The 21431-nt window shown below is 41.5% G+C and overlaps 1 protein-coding gene across 4 annotated transcripts in view; it reads right to left on the bottom strand.

The window, feature by feature from the left end:
• LOC148033819 (uncharacterized) overlaps positions 1-16835 on the bottom strand; it is a 33850-nt gene extending 17015 nt beyond the window's left edge. For 2 of the 4 annotated variants that reach the window (XM_087681819.1, XM_087681820.1), the window contains exons 1-2: positions 16656-16834; positions 15758-16086 (exon numbers count right to left, since the gene is read on the bottom strand). In XM_087681819.1, coding sequence (XP_087537945.1) covers positions 15758-16086; positions 16656-16715 — 389 coding nt within the window. In that variant the 5' untranslated portion in view covers positions 16716-16834. Of the gene's footprint in view, positions 1-15757; positions 16087-16180; positions 16423-16655 lie in introns of all 4 variants that reach the window. The other 2 variants (XM_087681821.1, XR_015691384.1) reach the window with 2 other exon arrangements.
• Between the last annotated feature and the right edge of the window lie 4596 nt (positions 16836-21431).

The raw sequence follows: 21431 nt of genomic DNA, 5'->3' as shown, positions 1-21431 counted from the left end.
GTTAGTAGATATGTCAGCTCATGTGTGAGTTTGAGCTGTAGAGGCTTGGGAATATTATTTAGGCTATTTAGGCATTTTTTATTGTGTCTTTTTATGGTCATATTGGGCATTTATTGCTGGTCGACCTAACATATTTTATGACATTATTCATGCCTATTTATTCTGGGCTCCTCCTCGGTTGGTCAGTTCACCACCTTGAGGTCCCGTGGAGAGAGGAGCCGGTGCCGGTGCCCACGCAGACAGTGACTCACTGTTGTATGCGATAGTCTCGTGTCTAATATATGGATTCCGTTTCCCAAGCATACATCTGAGTTCTCATCTGTATTGTGATCTTTCTTTCCCTTTCTCTTTTGTCTTGTATTTCAGTAATTTATTACAGCATATGTTTACGCTTCCATTGCTGCTCCACTTCTGACATGGTATCAAATTTCAAGATTTGTGCTCCTGCTGTGTTTTCTTGCTAATTTCAAGACTGTTTTCACCCTTGTTGATCAGGTGACTGTTTCTCCATACAGATGACCTGTTTAACCTGCATTTTCTGCAGATTTGCAATCACCTACTGTCTACAGCCCCTCTACTGCCTGCATTTTTCAGTTTTCAGGCTGTTGCGATAGTTTTCCAGCCTATTTGTGGCAATACTCAGCTTGTGGTTTGGTGTTCTTGACTCCTTCCTAGCTGGGCGATTGTACCTTCAGGCCGTTTTTGCTGTTTTTGGCAGTTTTTGACTGATTTTTTTATTTTTTGCAACAACTTTTGTCTTCTTTTGGTCAGATTTTGGGTTGTTCTATATGTAAACTTTTGGTTTTTGTAGTCAGTGCTCGTGTTTTGGCTGTGTTCCCTCCCCAAATACCTTCTCTTCTCTACTTCTCTTCTAAATCCTCTCCATATGGTGGCTCCATGCACATCCACTGATGACAAGCTCCATGGACCTGATTATTACACGTGGAGTGCGGTGATGAAGAACCGGTTTATCCAAAAGCGGCTTCCGTCACATTATGTAGGTTCAGGTGAGGCTCTTACAACTTCAAAGAAGGCTTCGAAGACGAAGATCATATTCCGACTTAGATCCTCTAGCCAAGGTGAAGTCCAAGGTGCGGAAGGGATCCTCTTCTTTGGATCGTGGGAAGGGCTTGGTGGCCCCTTCCTCAGCTGCTTTCTAGTGGTGGTGATGAGGTCATCCCTCACGACTCTCCAGAGCTAGAGAGGGAGTGTGATGTTGGGATAAAGGCCCGTTTAAACTTCCGTGTATAGTACACGCACATTATTTAGTTGTATATGTGAATGTACCCTTATGTGCTCTAAGTATAAATATTTTATTCTTTGTGTACCAACACATTCTTGGTACACTCATATCGAATCGTACTTCACTCCTCTCTCACTCTCATACTCGAACTTCTACTGCATCCAGCTGAGCTCCAACAACTGGTATCAGAGCTGATGGTTTCGTGCTCGCTTCCCAACACTCTCCCAACCAACAAAAGTCAACAAGTAAATAGTGACCAGGACAGTCCAGGCGCCGGCCAACTGACATCAGCAGGTGGACGGTGACCAGGACAATCCAGGCACCAGGTGCAACAGTCCAAGCTCTGAGCGTATCAGGTACTGGCAAGCACAACGAACAGGACCAGTGGAGCATTGACACAACAGGCGTGACGGGCAGGGGTGACCAGCAAGCATGGCGACACGACAGGTCTACCGGGCAAGCGCACGCTAGCGTGATGGGCTGGCAACAACTAACAACTAGGTGTGACAGTCGTCAGTCACATAACGGTCAACAGACACCCACCCCCTCGGGTCAGTTTTTTTAAAATCAAAATTTTCCCTTTAATCTTTTCATTACCACTTGCCTTGGCGGGAGTTCATGTGCTAGAGGCACAAATCTTAGATTTGTGCAAATTTGAGCCCGAAAATTTGGGCCTTTTCCCAGATTTGACCTTGTTTATGCATGTCAGTGATTTTGAAATCAAAAATTGCACACATTGCGAGTGGTGATCTCAATTAATTTAGGGATTTTGCCAAATTAGTCAAAATTTTGCTCTTTTGAGTAAAATTTCTTGACATTGGATCCCAAAAATTTGGGCCTTTTCATGTATTGATAACATTCTGCTCAGCTGGGTCAGATTGACTGACATTTATGTAATTTTGGACCTAAAATTTTGGGAGTTGAAGCAAAATTTGGTAAATTTCTACATTCTTGCATGTGTGGTGGCTAGTTCATGTACAAACAGAAGAGATTCAACTTGTGCTTTTGCAGTTCAGGGGCATTTACTCTTGTGTTCGTGATGAAATGGCTGCAACTTTTTCCAGTTCAAACATCAAGAGTTCGATGGAAATCAAATAGTTTGATGGTCATGGCTTTGACCTTTGGAAAGACCGTAGGCATGGCATATTATTCCTAAAGGATTGTGAGGATGCTTTGCAGGAAGAAAAACCCACACTAATGTTTGATGCAGGTTGGGCCAGAGTAAATAAAAAGGCTGTGGCTTACATAAAGATGGGTGTCACTGATGACATCTTGACAGACATTAAGGGTTTAGATACAGGTTATGCAATATGGGAGAAGCTGAAAACTACTCATGAGATCACCACACCTGTTAATCAGGTGCATTTAATGCGCAAGTTGGTGAACATGCGACTAGATGATTCAAAGCCTGCAATAGAGCACTTGAGTGCATTTATAGGCATTTTAAATCAGCTCAAGGATGCAAATTTGGGCTTTGATGATAAGTTAAGGGTGATCTTTTTTATCATGACACTGTCTGACTCTTGGGAAACCTTAGTGGTTTCTCTCAGCAATAACCCCAATCTCTCATATGATGGGGTGAGGGGTTCAATCTTGAATGAAGATATTAGACATATGTCTAGTGGAGAAGGCAGCAACTCAACTTATAATGTAAGAGGTAGGGCTGGAAAGAAAAATGCAAATGCAAGACAGAGAAACAGGAGCAAGAGCAAAGGAAAGGAAAAGAGTGACATTACTTGCTATCACTGTGGTCGGAAGGGCCACAAGAAACCTGATTGCAGGTATTACAAGAAGAAACAAGAGAGAAAGAAGAATGTAGGAGATAAAAAGAAAGAGGATAAGACATATGCATCTGAGGCAGTCAAAGGCAAGGAAAAGGCCAATGTGGCCTCTAGTGTGATCATAGAGGAGCTTTCAAATACAAGCTAACGTATTATGTGCAGTTGATTATGATGCCCTTGTATGCCACATGCAGGATATGCAGATTACCAAGGTTGATATGATTGATGCACTTTTGTCAGTTGATGATGGTGTCACTCAGACTTGGATTGTAGACTCTAGTGCCTCTTTCCATGGAACTCATTGCTTGGAGTGTTTTTCTAAGTTCAATGCAAGCAGTTATGGAAAGGAGTATCTTGGAAATAACCATGCTTGCAACATTGATGGGATTGGCATTGTATACTTGTCTTTAGACAATGAGCAAGAGCTTGTGTTGAAAGATGTCAGATATATGCTTGGCATTAAAAAGAGTTTACTATCTATTGGTCAGCTTGACTTGCATGGTTACACTACACTGTTTGGTGGTGGTTTGTGAAAGGTGAAAAAGGATTCCATGCTGATTGCAAAAGGAACCTAGAAGGGCACTTTGTATTGTTTGCATTGTAAAGCCTTGAATGGCAAGTTTCTTGCAGTTGCTGAAATTTGCAGCCACTTGGAGATATGGCATTAGAGATTAGGCCATATGAGCCAAAAAGGACTTGATGTCCTTACCTCTCTGAAGAGGGTTAATAGAAAAGGCTCTAAACTTGACTTTTGTAATAAGTGTCAGTTTGGAAAGCAAATAAAAAATTCATTTTACTCTGGTGTCTCTCATAAGTCCAATGTCTTGGACTTGGGGCATTCTGATGTATGTAGTATGCCCATGAAATCGTTGGGTGGTGCTGCATATTTTGTCTCCTTTATTGATGACTATTCCAAAAAGATTTGGGTATACTTGTTGAAAAAGAAAAGTGAAGTATTTGCTGTTTTTAAAACTTTTCATGCATTTGTGACCACTCAAATAGATAGAAAGCTGAAGTGCTTGAGAACCGATAATGGGGACGAGTTCACATCAACTGAATTCAAGTCCTTTTGTGACTTGCATGGAATTAAGAGGGAGCTTACAGCCCCTTACAGCCCTTCTTCAAATGGGGTAGCTGAAAGATATAATAGGACTTTATGTGAAAGAGTGGGTGCATGTTGTCCACTGCTAATCTCCCTCATGAATTTTGGAAAAGGCACTCAAAATCGCGGTTCACACTGCTCTCCAAATAGGTCCTTAAATAATGGCATCCATGAGGAGGCTTGGTCTGGCAAATCGGCCTTATATGACCATTTACGCATATTTGGCTACGATGCTTTCGTGCATGTTAGAGATGAGCTGAGGAACAACTAGGAATCTCACCTTAGCAGTTTGCCTGGTACAAGAGACCTCACGACCATTTGCTAATTCCACAAGTAAGGTAGGTGCATCTTTTGTGGCTATTCCTAATATTTTTGCACTGACTGGTGAAATGAAGGAATGTGTACTGTCACAATCAATCAAGGTTTTGAAGCTTTTACCTTGATAATCCAATGGAGTTTGAATCACCGAGAATTGATGATTCGGGCCTTTCTTGTGAAGAGCGGCATGAACCGTTGCCCTCTCAATGTCAGCTTCCATGGATGGATCTTCTTCATCACCCAGCTCTTTGTTGGCAACATTGGAGGTTCTCCCTCTGGCCCTGACGGTAGCTCCTTGTCCATGGGATATAAAGTAGTAATGGTATCAACACTCCAGCTAGGCTAGTTCTGGCCCCGACAATTCTGTCCACATATTCTGAAATTTCGTCTATGTACAGCCCAAATAGTGTCGGTGAAAGTGGGTAACCTTGTTTCACCCTAATGGTGCTATTAATTGTATTTGAGGAAATGCCCTCAGGTGTCCGTACTCAGCCTCTCACTATCTCATACAAGGCATAGATACTCCACTATATCTCTACAGGCACATCAATGTCTTGCATTCTTCTCATGAGTGCAAGCATTTTCATCCCAATCATCTAGTCTAGTAATTTATATAGGTGGCTGGCTCTGGTGCATCCTTATCCATGCTCTCTTGTTGTCTTGTCCCAAGAACATGGAATACAATTCTGAATAGCTTATGCTTATAAATAGGCAATCGCTTCATTCATTCTTCACTCCACCACCACTCTCTTCAATCATTCTTCACCCCTCTTTCTCCTTCATCAAACACCCTTCTCTTCTCTCACCAACCCCTTTCACTGCCCTCACACCCCTTCAAGAGGACATGCAATTCGTGGCTCGTGGCCCGTGGCTCGTGGCTCGTGGCTCGTGGCTCGTGGCTCGTGGCTGCCTTCACCCTTCCTCTTCTACTTCAAGCACCCTATTCCATCATCAAGTCTTGCATTTGGGGCATCTTTCACTTGGCATCACCATCATCAGCTTGGCGTCAGCACCCTTCTCCTTCAAGCTTCACCTTCACCTACGTTTTTCAGTCTGGAGGCCTTCTCCTTGCTGGCGTCATCATCTCTAGCTTGGCATCCACATCTTAGCCTCTAGCAACAGTCTACATCACCAAGTGCCAGTGATTGCATCACTCATCTATCACAGGGGCTGTTGGGACTTGCCTTATTGCAACCTAACTTCTCCTCCATTACCTGGTGTCACTCATCTATCACAAAGACTACTGGGACCTACGTTTTTGCAATTGGCTTCTCCTCCATCACCTGGCATCACTCGTCTATCACAATGTCATCATTATCCACCTAGTGTCAGTATCTGGGCTGCTCTCCGTATGTTTGATAGCTCCGACACTCTCGGATTTGATACTTGCATTTTGCTGCCCAGGTCACTCCCCAACATCAAAGGACTGTGGTTCGCTCCCTCAATAGCCGGTGATCATCTTCCATATCTGCAACGGCATTAGAGGACTGGGGTTCGCTCCCTCAATAGCTATCCTTCACCTTCCAATGATTATTTCAATAGCCCACTACCTGGAGGACTGCATTTCGCTCCCTTCACTATGCAGCTTTCCTGCCAGTGTTGCTGCCTCATTCAAATAGGATAGTGCAGTTATCGTCTGAGCTTTGGTTTCATTGTATCAGCTTTTCTTCTCATAGCATAATTCAATGCATCATCACCATGTTCTTCTTGTGTTTCTAAGTTTCTCTTCTCTCTCAGACTCCCCACAAACCCTACTGTCTGTGTGCACTATCACTTATTTTGACATGATATCAGAGCGTACCTATAATTTTTGACACAATTGTCTTGTAAACTCATCTAGAGAGGCCTGTATCTCTAGCTCCCTCCATGCATCTCGCACAGCAGTGCTGTATATGTGTGAGGTTGCTTCTACAAAATCATAGCATGGTAATTTTGGTATGTGTGACTATGCCTCATGTATGTGCCCATATTCCATTGTGAAAGCTAGAATAGAATCGTTTGCTGCTAATCCAATTGGTCTATCGTCTGAGATTTCAAAGCTTTTTATGTTAGGTAGCAAGTTAGATGATCCAATCAAGTAGTCCATTGTGCTCGACCCTTTCTTGTTATTCCTACATGTGAAACCATTAGATCCTGGCCACTATGGCAGCCCATTAAGGATGGCCAAACCATGTGGACTTCCCAATGCTAATAGTTGTGTTTCATATTCTATTATCTATCTATCTATCTTGGGCTGATTTGACTAATCCTAGTTCATCTAATGCAATATCTCTGAACATCTCATTGCTAGAGTCAAAGAAAGCATATTGGTTGCTTCCTATGCGTGTGTTAAAGTCTACTGCTAGTAAAATATCCCCAATGCTCATAAATCTCATTATGTCCTCATATAGTGGTATATACAAGGATGCCTCTTTAGGGGCAAACTTAGAGTATATAGGGAAAAAGTAGCATATGGCAATATACATGTCTCGAGTTGTCATGAGGACATGTATTTTTGAAACCTCACTTAACATGTGGATTAATTTTTAATCACATGGTTAAGTAAATGTTGCATATGTGAGGTGTAACTGGGGTTAGAGTAAATTTACAAGCCCAGGACCGAGGAAATCACGGAATGCTAAAGACAAAACTTGCTATAAGTTATACCACACGTGTACTTGGTGGTATCTGGTGCCAATTGTTGACCTAGGTCATTCATTTGGCCATAAGTGTCAGTTGGTGATACTAGAGAAGTGATGTTTAATGATACCTAGCGTCAATTTGAAAGTCAAAGATGGTGCAGAGACACTCGAGAATGAAAGTTGCCTAGCTAATTTAATTATTGGCCAATCAAATTATTTTTCAAGGTACTGAAATAGCTATTAGATTAATTTTCAATATTGAAAGACTGAAAATCAATATTCAATTATGGATAATGCTGACAAAACCATTTGGAAAGACTGACACTTGTCAAAAATGCCTGTGCAAGTCTGAAAAACGCCTTTAGAAGCTAGAGAGGGGCATTTTAGTGTATTCAGTCTATAAGAGAGAGGGAGAAGATGCTAATGGTCTAATTTGCAGCCATTGGAGGACCTTTTGAGGCAACCAAGGGCAGGAGAAAACCAATCAATAGCAAGTGATAGCATCTACAGGCTGTTGCAACAGGGCAATAGCAGTAAATGACTGATTTTCTTTAGTTCTTTGCATCTACAAGCTGTTGAGACAAGGTAGCAGCAATAAGATTTTCTTCAATTCTTCGCGAAGAAAGTCTAAATTCTCTCTCCTCAACATTCTCTCTCATCTCCCCCCTTTCTACAGCCTTGCTCCGAAGATTACAGCATTGAGATCACCACAGGCTCAGAAATTTCAGATTCCTCTACTGTAAATCCTAATCTGCACAGTAGAAATTAGAGCTTAGCAACAACGTCGAGAAGCATACCAAAAATTGAAATCTCCAAAACTTGGATTCAACAGCGCTGAAGCTGTTTTTAGTAAAATTCAAGTAGAGGAACCAGCAAATCAATGAAATTGGGGCATTTTTCATCTTCATCAAAGTGGGTGAAGGCCATATGACTACTCGAATCAAGGGACAAATCACATTGAAGACTTGCTGGTCATTTTGGACAGTAAGGGGAGTTGGAATACCAAAAGGGATTGAGAGAATCCCATTGTACATCAACTTCTTCTTTAAATTAAGTTAAATGAATACCAAAAGGGGCACCAATTTTGGGGCCAACAAGGTGTCCATTGTCCAAGATTGTAAGTTAATTTGCATTTCTCAATTTTGTAATAAATGTTACTACTGTAACTAAGTTGTAGTTAGGGAATTACCACCCATCCAAAGAAGAAAGACTGGTTTCACGAGTTCTATTTGTACGTAACATGATCCACATGTATCTTGTCTCTACATCTCTATGTACCACTTGGACTGTATCTCGGAGCTCTTCTCTAAATAGAATTGCCACACCTCTTGATCCCCTCCTCTCTCCAGGCCTCCTAGGCTAAGGGCAATATGTACCTTCCCATCTATATTCTTATACATCAGGTAGACAGTTGTCTTTACACTGGTGTGTCTCAATATATAGCAATGTCTAACCCTTTGAAAGTATCCTTGAAATAACCTACATTTGTCTTCAAGAAGCCATTGCAGTTTCATGGTCTCATAGGCTACGCACCATTATGTTGTCCTTTTCTTTGTGATAATGACTCTTCCATCTCTGTAGACATCCCATTTACCTGCTTTTCGTACCTCTAGAACACATGGCATGTTTTCCCTCCTCCTGTGGGCTATCTCAGCTAGGATAAGGTCTTCATCTAGGTAGATCTTTTCTCCTTTGAGAGCGATCCTCTTGGAGAGAAAGGCTCTCTTCTTTTTCAAGTCTCCAAACTTCAGGATGAGGACTTTTGTTTTTATGTCATCTTTTCCGACTCACCAAGCCCTAATGATGGGTACATCTGTAGCCCAGATTTTGGTGGCAAGAGCTGTAGCACGTTCAATTGGAGAACTTTTCTCATCTAGTCCAACCACTCTTACGTGGAGTGCGTGTGCCCATCTTTTTGCCTCTTCTTCCAAGGTGGCATTCATAACTTCACTTTGTTGCCATGCATTCCTTTGTTCTTTTTTGCCACATCTATCCATTCTACACTTTCTTTGACAACATTCTCCGTTTTCTTTTGGGTACCTTTCACAACAGTTGCACAAATGTACATTTCCTTTTCTAAAACACCCATTTCTTTTTGCAACTCCAATTTGATTGGTGGTTCCTTTTCTGTTCCCAATTTCTTTTTGCATTCCTCCAGTTCTTCTTTTAAGTTAGAGATCTTTCTGAGCATGTGTGCATCTAGTGTTTGTTGCATCTCTTTTTTTAGTTCTTCCATCATTTCAACTCGAACTCGCTCTCATATATCACTTTTCATTTCCTTCCTTAGATATGCATTTCAGCACAAAGCATGGTCAACATCTCCTCATATAGTGTTTCATTGATTTTGTGGGATGCCTTCCCATATCTATCTGACTCTGGAGAGACATTCCAATCTCAAGCTTTAAGCCCATAGGTTTTGTATCTAGGGTCCTTTGGCAGTGTATGAAACATTGTTTCCATGCTTGGTTTTGTGATCCCTTCATTGTCAATCTTTTCTATCATGATTATAGTATACATTGTAGTACAAACTGTTTACAATCTGCAAAGTGTCATAAACCAAGTGCAGTCATAGTACAACAAAGAAAGCATTCATTTACTGCGTGTACACAGCATTCGTTTCATTCCCCAAAGCATTCATTTACTGCATGTTTATCGTAGCATTCATTCATCATAGCATTCCTATGTTTCATTCTCCTTCACGCATAAGACTCCTTTTAATGGGTTGAACTTCACCACTTTGTCGAACTTCATGCATGCAAATGCTTGAATCTCAAGGACTTCGGGACCTTGTTGTTGGTCTACAACCTATGCCAAACCCTTCATTAGCTCACCTTGAGCACATCCATCAATGAAGAGGCCACAATGCCATAGCCAACGTTGAGTTAATGTAGAGGTTACTTCTTAAGTTCCATTTTCAATTATAGCATTTTCCCCTCGCATCTAAGCATTGGAGTCATCTCATTGACCGCTATGCGACGCGAGATCGCAGTCGGCGTATCTATCTTGATTTTGAGGTTCAAAAGTTTTCCATTAAGAAAGCGGATGATCTGAAAGTCCAGTTGGGTGAATATCCACGATTACTTGTTGACTTTGCCACTAGTGACTCTCCAAAAACAAAAAGATGATCAAGTTACATTCTTTTTAAACAATCTTCCTAAAAAATACTTCCATTTCATTCAGCACATTATCTTGTTGCCGGATTGCCAACCTTCCATGAGCTAGAGTATCAGTGCTTGCCTTACACACAACTACACAATCAAGTCCACAACAAGTCCTCCACATACTCTCATTCAGCAGAGGGGTCTACTTCTTCTTCACAAGGGGAAAACTGGTGATGGCAAAAACTCGCAAGATGCAAAGGCAAGCCAAAACAAGGGTGACACCCCTTCCTCCGACCGAAACAAAGAACCAAAACCCATCTGGCCATGTGGACAATAAGTATCGTACCCAAGCCCAGGTCTTCCTCCTAAGAAACCCCAACAAACTATTGTGACTCCCTCCACTCCTATTGAACAATTCAATGGGCTACGCCTCCCGTTGCTGCCCCATCTGCACCAACGGCTACTGGACGTGTGGCATGCAAATAGCCTCAACAGCCTATATCTTTCAATACTTCTAAAGGATTAGTTGATTGGTTTGCTAGCTCTGCAGTTTCATCAAGGACCACTTCTCCACCTCATCAGACGTTTCATTAGCAAAGATCTGCTAATGGTTGTACATGATGGTAGCCCCATCTTTGATTTTTCACTCATTGCACATTTTTCCTTTTGCTTTACTTTCTGTTTTTTTTTTCTTTGGAGCATCTCACTACTGATCTCTATTTTGCAAATTCTAATCTCTCACACATGGTTTTGTATTCCGATGTAGGGCTAACATGCAGGTTTGCACCACTTCTTTCTAGGCTAGAGACATGGGATATGCACCGTTCCTTTCATGGTTTCATCATCATAGGAGTTTTACTCTTCTACTAGCATGGAAGCTATCTCTCTTGAGGTGGATCATGCAACATCTCTCTTGATGCTATCATGGTGGTGACTTATACCTTGCTCTTCCAGTCAGAGTGCTTCATCCTTATCTTCATCTTCATCATCATGGTTCTCACCACCACACAAAGACCAACATCAAGCTCCTCCTCCTTTGGCATCGACATCCAGGGTTCAGAGGGGTTCCTAGCCTTTCATGGTATTCTACAGGTTTCAGCACTTGTCTTCAACATCGGCCTTTCCCCCCTGTTGTATCTTCTCCTTTGCATTGTATGATTTCATCATCTTTATAAAGGGCACTTGGGCAAGTAAACAATTTCTCCATAAGGAACAATATCCAAGTGACACTTGCTACATGTGCATCCTCATCATATAGCACACTATATGTATCTCATTGTGCAAAGTAACCAGGACCAATGGAAGCGAGACCTAACCACCTTACGTTTCCTCGTCATCGATATCCTCGAGTGGTTGGGTTAGCTTGTTTATCTTGTTATGTGTTGGATCCAACCATCCCTTTCTCATTCTTCCCACAAGGCACCATAATTTAAAAGGCCGCAAACCATATCTATCTCCCCCTCCCCCTTTAAAAAAAAGGTTTATTATGGTTGCATCCATCTTTGCAAGACTTGGTAGGCCATTGGGCAACCAACAAGCACCCTTATATGTCTTCTCTGGGGGGTGATTACTTGGACTGTTTTGGTGAGATAACCCATCACTCTGTAGTCTTAGTAGGCAATTGGGCAACTAACATGTACCCTTTGTTCGATGCCCTAGTTGCTTTGGGGTGGGATGTCTTGGGATGAAACATCATCTCCTTGCCCCAATTGCCAATATTCTATGAGTCCAAATGTCAATTCTCATGTTACATGAGATAGCCCTTTATTCGATGCCCTAGCTACTTTGGGGTGGGACGTCTCGGGATAAAACATCTTCTTGCCCTAATTGCCAATATTCTATGAGTCCAAATGTCAATTCTCATGTTACGCAAGATTGCATGATCAAGTCCACAAGAAGTCCTCCCCACATTCTTATTCAAAATGGGGTCTAGTTGCCTCTTCTTCACAAAGGAAAACCACAGGTGGCAAAAACTCTCAAGATGCAAAGGCAACACAAGGGTGACACCCTTTCCTCAAATGGAAACAAAGAAACTAAACCCATCTAGCAACAACTTTCAACTCCCTAAAAAGAATAGGTTCTGCACACATTGCCAAAGATCGGGTCATGTGGATGAGCAATGTCATACCAAGGCCCAACGTCCCCCACCCAAGAAACCTCAGCAAACCTGCTACGACCACCCCCACTCTTCATGGACAATCCAACAGGGCTATGCCTCCCGTTGCTGCCCCACCTTCTCCATCTAGCACAATTGTTGCTAGACATGTGACCCACAAACAACCTCGGCAGCCTATATCTTTCAGTATCCCTGAAGGATTAGCTGATTGGTCTATTGGTTCCTCACCATTGCAATATTTTCCATCCATTCTAAGGTCTTCTCCTGCACCCAACCCTAAGCACACTTCCCCACCTTATTATGCATTTCATTGGCAGAGACCTACTAATGAAAAAACACGATGGTAGCCACATTCTTAGATTCCCCTTCTTTAGTCTTCTCTTGCGTTTACTCATTTACTCATATACACACATTACACATCTTTCATTTAGCATTACTTTTTTGTTTGGTTTTGCTTTGAAGCATCTCATTACTAACCTTTGTTTTGCAAATTTTGATCTCTCTTCTTGCATATTTTAGTGTAGGGTTAACATGTAAGTTTGCATCGATCCTTCCTCCGCTGGAGACATGGGATGTGCACTATTCCCTTCATGGTTTCATCTTCCTAAGAGATTTGCTCTTCTACTAGCATTGAGATTTTCCCTACCGAGGTAGATCATGCTATCATGGCAGTGACTTCTACCTTGTGCTTTATCCTCATCTTCATCTATCATAATGGTTCTCGGCTCCACACAAAGACTGACATCAAGCTCCTCTTTCTCCTTCACCCTTGATATCTAGGGTTGAGAGAGAGTTCCTACCCTTTCGTGGTATTCTACACAATTTGCACTTCTCTTCAACCTTGGCCTCCCTTCCTTATTATACCTTCCCTTTGCATTGTATAATCATCATTATCTTTGTACAAGGGTGCTTGGGCAAGTGAAATTTTTTCCCACGAGGGACATGGTCCAAGTGGCACCTACTACATGTGCATTCTCATCATGTAGCACACTACTCTATGCATCTCATGTTGTTGAGCACACCTAGGTGGATCCTAAGCTATCTCCATCAACAATTTTTTTCACCACTTTATCACCACATCACCCTACTTCTTCACCCCTTTCCCTCGTCATCAACACTAACCACGAGTGGTTGAGTTAGCTTGTTTGTTTTGTGATGTGTTGGATCTAACCATACCTTTTCATTCTCTGCCCTAGGGCACAGTTACTTGATAGGCCACAAGCCATATCTTCTCCACCCACCAACCCAAAAAAAAAAAAGTTCAATGTGGTTCCATCCACCTTTGCAAGTCCGAGTAGGCCATAGGGCAGCCAATGAGCACCCTTTGTCCAATGTCTTGGCCTCTTTGGGGTGATCACTTAGGCTCCCTTGGTAAAATAACAATTGCCTCAAGTGACCAGAATTCTCCTCTGACTAGTGGTTACAACACTCAGGATCCATCTCCAATGGATGTCACACTCTGACTACTCTCCCTCATCCCACTCCCACGAGAGCCACCCGCTGTTGGATAGCTCTAGCCTTGAGTATTCTATGCATTCTTTCCTTCATTTACAGCATCAATTCATTCAATTCAAAGTTCTTGTTCTTCTCTGTTTGTGTTCACGTTATCATGTTTTGCAGTTAGGGTTTGTGTTTATTATGTTCCTGCCTGAGTTATTGTGTTTTAGTCATGTTTGTACATTCTATGTTTTCTCAATGCAAACCCTAGCTTATCTTCACACCTAGGAATGCAGGTCCTGACTGCATAAAGTGCTAATGTTTGGGCCAGAAACTGGCCATCCTGTTCACAGATATGTCCGCCCATGAACTGTCCTGCTCAGGCTGGATTATGCTGCCAACATGATGCAAATGCAGGAGAAGGTGTCACCAAGTCCGAAATTTGCTGACCAGGACTACTGAATGTAGAGAAGAGAGATGACTGCTGAAGAAGAAAGCCACATGCACTCTGGACAGACTGAGACAGAAGACCAGAGGCAGCCCTGGGCTGATCTGAGAAGCCCTACCTATCTCCACCTGATATGCCTATAATGAAGGCTGTTGTCACAAACAAAGGACTGACAGACGTGTGTCACAGCTCCAGATGTCCTCACCAGACTCTAGCAGAGGCCCCCAAACAGGAGATGAACACAAAAGAACACACAGTAAAACATGTCTGCCAACGAACCCCAGAAAGACTTACTTTTTGGCAATAAGGCATTTCAAGGATAAGTGATATCCTCAAGCTACAGTTATCACACTTCCCCCAGCTCAAAGGGCATATGCTCTAGGTCATCATTATAGGCCTCTTTTTGAAATTTACTTCAGAATATGCCAAGCCTTTCACCCAGTTCCTCTTTGATAGAATGCAAGACTTGAGCATTTATTATCACGGCTAAAAGATTGTTTATTATTTTGTAGCCCAAGCCTTGGATATCTAAACATGCTAATTCCCTTTGGCATCATACGGATTCTCTCATTGAGTAGCATCAAAGACTTTCTAAATTTGGTCCAACCACCTAAGGGTTTGGACAGAGATTTTGTCCATATTCTCTGTGAAAGATGGAAGAGATTATAGGGTGGTTCAAAGAACAGGAGAAGGACAAATGCTTTTCACATGACCTGGGATGGTAGCACTTTCTTTCACTATAACCCACACGTGGTTTGGCACTATAGACCTGATTGGCTTTTCAATCAGGCCTTGTAATAGACTTACCCTTTATTGTATATTTTTGTTTTCAGAGTCCCTGACAGGGACACTTTTGTACTTTGTCCCAAGGGGATTTGGTAATAGAACTATTATTTTCTTTGGAGGAAAAAAAAACTACCACTTAAGGAGAGATTTTTCTTATGTGGATGTATGCTCAGTGTTGTTCCTTCAAGTTCTATGCTTGCCAGCAAAAGGATTGCTCCTACTACTTGTCATAAATGTGGTGCTCTCCATGAGAGCTCTCCTCACAATATTTCAGTACTATCCATATTCACAGGTGCTTATTTTGTGGGTGTCTTCTACTCTCAGACTTTGCTTTCCTTCTTTTGGATTTGGCAAGAGGGAAACTCCACAATCTAGCTACTTTTGAGTCTCCTATTTTTGAAGTCTGTACTTACTACTTTTGAACCTTTTAGACTGCATTCACCCCCAACTTTCAGCCACTTTGTATATTTATAATAAATATGTTATTTTTCCACCTAAAAAGAACTGTGCATGCATGCATGCGCATGTGTCCATCTATATCTACATTAGATATAGTATATAAACAAGTAGATTCATGCTATGAAAATGGGTTTGGCCATGTATTATAACATGCAAGTGCAACCACAAAAAGAAACACGAGTATCTTTGCATATGAACTGCAGACATTACTCATTGTGTTTAATGCATCACTTTCTGGAGTTACTGGACACTTCTAAATAACCGTGGGGAAAAAACTTGCTCTCTCACACATGCGTGTGCATGCGCACACACTCACAAATATATATTAGTTAAGCCACGGTGCACCTTGAAATTCCACAGTCAACATGTCGGTATTCGGTAACTGGTAGAGGGCTCTGTCCATGAAGATAGAAGTAGAAAATGCTCCCACTTTTGTTGCCATATACCAAAAACTCCTGAGTCAAGCCCATGCAGGTAACATCTGCGACAGCATATCCTTTCTCAGGGAAGGTATGGGTGCTGCTGCTGCTGCTGCTGGTGGGAGGGGTGCGCCCTCCACTTTTGAAGCTCTTGCTAGGTTTCTGTTGTTGCTGCTGCTGCTCCTGTGGTGATGGCAAGCTTTCCAACTCGATCCTGCCTTTGTGCAAGGTTGCCTTGTACTGGTCATTGGTGAGCTGCACACACGGTATTTTAGACAAATTGCCACTATGATTCCCACATTGTGAATTTATGACAAAATCATGTTTGAGCAAGGGAAGGACTGCATACCTAGCTAGGTGTAGTTGGGGACAGGAGGCAGGGGGCCAGCACTAGATAGGTGCAGTTGGGAACAGGAAGCAACCCCAACTGCACCTAGCTGGGTATGCGGTTCTTTTGGGGGCCAGGATCTCCCTGCCCCAAACCATACTAAGGTGTGCAGTCCCTCCTAAGCAGAAGCTCATGACGCTGAACACTATAGGGGAAAAACAGGGACAAGAGCCCATTTTCTCACAAGAAAAGAATGTCGAGAACTTGTTGCGACGGAGCCAGAAGAAAGGGAAAAACCATCACAAAAAACAGTTAAAAACTTAGAAATGAGCCCATCCCAACAATTGGGTATCGCCCAGAACCGAATGCCAGGAGGACGAGATTTGAATTAAAAGTATTGTAGAAATAAGGATCGTAGAGCACCAATTAAACATAACTGAGAGAAGGAAAATTTTTGAAAAGAACGATAAGTGAGATAAGTAGTGCAGAGACTTACGGTGATCTCAGGTGAGTCTCGAGGTTCTTGGAGTTTGCTCTGCTCGGAGCTTCGAACCATCTGTGGAAAATGTGTGTGTAAGTGGGCGCACGAGCCTGCAATACACACAGAGACACAGAGAGAGAGAGAGAGAGAGAGAGAGAGAGAGAGAGAGAGAGCTTTTGGCTTTTGGGGGGGGGGGAGGAGGGCTCCTCCTCACAAACACGAGAGTAGTCATGGGAAGAAAATTCGGTTGACACACAAGCTCCTTTCACACCTGCACATTCGCCTCATCTCGGTACAAGAAAGCCAATGATAGTGTCTAGCTGGTCATACGAGTTGATAACTATAGCTAGGAGTGATGCCACACGAGGGTAACTTTGACTAGCAATACCTTTTTTTATAGGACATGTCACACGCTCTATGACTTTGCAAAGGCACCCACTACTGCCGATAAAAGTCACCTACATCGAATGGTATTTATTGCCCAAAAATACCAAGACAATCATGAACAAAAGACATGGCGTTCTTTGCTCTCTCCCATTCATAGTTTGCTGCCCGTTTTTGAATACTTTTTTTTTTTCTTTCTTCCTAGCTACTTCCCTTCTTCAATCTCTATTTGCATCTTGGGGGAAAAAACTCCAAGGCATCACCTTCTCCTTCACACTCTACATGTATTTTGACAACCCTGCAACTTCATTCTCCTGCTGTTAAGTCCCATCCTTTTATGTTTTTAAGCACCCCACAGTAGCTACCAAACCATCAAATACACCATATCAATCTACTAAGCCCACATACTCGTGAGGAGTCTACTCTTCTCCCTCTGCTACAATCTTTGATTGCCCTGCTCGCACTTGCTAGTAAAATCCAGGAGTTATGCACTTGCACTATTCTACAGAGCATAGAGGAGGAGGAAGATGAAACAGAACTTCTCATGTCCTTCCAGTTGCTCTTATGGGTTGGAGCTGGTGCTACACATCATTGGTCGCTACTTCGCAGCTACCCTCCAGTAGAGCCAATCATGTGGCATGTACGGCCTTGGTAATCAATAATTTGGTGGAAACATTATGCTCATATTTTCAACGAAAGATTTCATCAACTTTTTAAAATGCCCCTACAGCTTTTCCAATAAGTGACGGATTTGGTTCGTGATGACTTACAAAAGGAGACATCCCACTCTCACTTCAAAGGGTCCCAAGGTGTGTATTTTCTGTTGAAAGAAAAGTCGCAATTGCAATATTGTGTCTAGCCTCCGAGATGTGACTACTAGATGTTTCAGAGCACATTGGTGTTGGTTGCTCCACAATGAGCAAAATAATGCAAGATAGTGATCTCCATTCGCAGGAATGCTTCCCATTTCCTTCGTTGGCCTATCACAGAAGGGGAATTGAATGGGGTGAAGGAAGATTTTCATGCTCTGCAAGGATTCCCGAATTGTTGTGGTGTGATTGATTGCACTCACTTTCAAATTGAATTGCCTCCTGATAAGAGCAATGCCAATTGGTATGATCAATATGGCCAGTAGAGTATGATCATGCAAGGTATTGTAGATGCAAAAATGCACTTCATGAATGTGAATATTGGATGGCCATGTGCTGTGAATAATGTGAGAGTGCTTCACAACTCAAGGTCCTTCCAACTGTGCCAAGGGCAAGGTAGATTGATAGCTCCTCCTTTTCATTTTGCTGAACTTCAAATAAGAGAGTACATGGTCGGAGATGGAGGCTTCGTTTTGCTCCCATGGCTTATGATTCCGTTTCAAAGAAACGAGCTTACATTTCCAGAAAGAAATGATTACAATTTCAGAGTATCCTCCACACGCATAGTTGCAGAGAGAGCTTTTGGTAGATTGAAAAAGAAGTGGTTGTACCTAGGTTAAAAAATTAGTAATGTTGATATTGATTTTTTACCAAAGTTAATTCACACTTGTTGCATTCTCCATAATATATTGCTAGAACATGATGAGGAGGAGGAGGAAAGAGGACGTATTAATCTCAAGGATCCACTTGTTGACAACCCTTTTGTGGACCCACCTGAGGATGCTGATTTGTATCTTTCCCCACAATAATGACTTGAAGCTTTACGGATCCGCGAAGCTCTTATAGACTATGTAACTGTTCACCATTTGTATTATGCTTGATCGCATAAACATTTGCATTTTGTATCAAGTTTCTTTGACCTTGTCATGATTAAGTTTTGAGATTGGCATCATGCTTTTGGTGCGCAGATCGGTCGCTGTATGCTCACGTAGTGAATCCCGGAAGGTCCCCAAGAACAATGAACTCTACCTTTTTGCACAAAAAACAATGTAAAAGCATGAACGATAAGAAGCAAGAGACCAATTGGGTTCAATCTCCCCCCATGCCTTGTGTGAGCGCTTCACAAAGCATGTATTTTATGTATATTTCCATCTTCATGCTCAATAATAGCCCAATTTACAAAAATATGACAAGCTTTTAGCTTTTGAGTTTGCTTTCTACAAAAATAGGAAATAAAGCTATTAGACGGTGCCCATGGAGTCTGGCACGCCTAACACAATGTCCCAAATAGAAATAACATATCCGTGCGCATAGGCGCATACAAAATAATAATCAATAATCGATGTCTCAATAGACATGACAAAATATAGGCGTGGCGCCTATCAAAATATAATCCATAGGTCGAATACTCGCTAGACTCCAATGCTTTCCTCCACCACTGCTGCTATCTCTACACATCAACTGAAGCATTCACAATCGTTAGTAAAATAATACAATTAAACCGACAAAAGTGAATACCTAGCAGTCTTCAGCTACATAAATAAATCAACTGTTTAGAAATAAATCCTAACCTTAATTTATTATGAGTGCGCACTCTAAACTCATAAACGTTTATTAATTTAATATGCATTTTGCAGAATCACCCGCTATGGAATCACCCATGTACACACTAAATTAATGAAACGCCCGAAAAGGACAGGCATCCCCATCAACTTCTCGCACAAAGAATCCACTTTGTGTATGAGCCCCGGTCATCTAAGTTTACGGAATCCACCATAAAACCTCACGGAATCCACCATGGCACAGAATCCACCGTGGAATATGCCCCCTGGAATCATACCCCCGGGGTGGGATAGCAATTGACCTCAATTGCTATTAGCTCAATGTGGAGCTAACAGAGTGGGGAAAGCATTTAAGTCTCTAGCGTGCATCCATTGTGCTTTCTCTACAGGATGGTTCTTAAATTTAACTAGATATCTAGAATACCTTCGGCCAGTTCTAGTGGTCATAAAGTCAGTGTCTATGATAGCTTCTGGTTCAAGTATTTCAGTCTCTTCCTCTAATAAAGGTGGGTTTTCATAAACGGGGTGGATAGGTAATTGGCCTCTAAATGGTCTCAATAAACTAATGTGAAATGTATTATGAATTTTCCAATGAGATGGTAATTCTAACTTGAATGCATTATCATTAATCTTATGAATGATTCTAAATGGTCCATAGAATCTAGGAGCTAGTTTGACAATTAGATGTCTATCTACACTTTGCAGTCTACGTTTTTCTATTCTCAGCCAAACATAATCATCAACTTTGAAATTCATGGCTTGTCTTTTCTTGTTGGTTTGTTTGGTATATGATTGATGGGCTTTAGCAATCATATCCTTAACCTCATCAAAAATACTATTATGCATACTAGCAATATCATCAGCACTCTGAATTCTATTAGACAAAGATGCAACAGGTGTAGATAATCTATATCCATAAATGACTTCAAAAGGTGCTTTCTTTGTAGATGTGTGCGGTGCATTGTTATATGCAAACTGTAATAAATGCAAATGAGTGTCCCATGTCTAAGGTTTAGAGATAGTATATGCACGTAAAAGATCTAGAATGGTGCTGTTTGTGGCTTCTCTTTGTCCATTAGTTTCTGGATGAAATGCAGATGAGAAATCAATCTTTGTGCCTAGATTAGCAAACAGTGTAATCCAAAAATTGTTACAAAATCTAGAATCACAATCTAAAATGATAACTTTTGGCAATCCATGGTTAGTAAAAACAGTTTTCAAAAACAATTGTGCTGCTTGTGATGCTGTTAAAGTTTTCTTACATGGAATGAGATATGCTTGCTTACTAAATCTATCTACAACAGTCCAAATCATATCATGGTTAGATTTAGTATTTGGTAAACCAGTAATGAAATCCATAGAAATATGTTCCCAAGGTTTAGATGGAATAGACAAAGGCATTAGTAATCCATACTGTTTACCATGATGTCTCTTAACTCTTTGACAAATCAAACATTCAGAAACGAAATTAGATACATCTGCATCCATATGCGGCCAATAAAAATCTTCAGTTAACATACGTAATGTAGATATGATACCTCTATGACCTTGATATGGGGGACAATGAATTTCATTCAAAACAAAAGATCGGAATGGAATAGTAACACACAGTCTCTTTTCATAAAACATAAATTCATCATTATATGACAATGAATCAACAGGAATGAAATTATTTTGAAGTAATTTATGCCAATCAGAATGAAAAGTAATATCCTGGTGATATGTATCTTTCATAGCATTCAAAGAATCAAAAGATATGATAGAAATATTATGAATTGCAGGTCTTCTACTCAATGCATCAGCCACTACATTTTATTTTCTAGGTTGGTATTGAATGATAGGATGAAAACTTTGAATAAAGGAAGCCCATTTGATATGACGGTCATAAATTTGGGGTTGGCTAAGTAAATGTCTAATGCTTTGCTGGTCGGTCTTTATCATGAATTCTGAACCCATTAAGTAGTGTTTCCACTGTC

Source organism: Lygodium microphyllum, chromosome 7 (assembly GCF_053477565.2).
Source record: "Lygodium microphyllum isolate KBCC chromosome 7, Lygodium_microphyllum_v1.1.10, whole genome shotgun sequence".
Classification (NCBI taxonomy): domain Eukaryota; kingdom Viridiplantae; phylum Streptophyta; class Polypodiopsida; order Schizaeales; family Lygodiaceae; genus Lygodium; species Lygodium microphyllum.
Note: the sequence above shows the minus strand (reverse complement) of the source record. Positions and strands in the feature narration are given on the sequence as shown.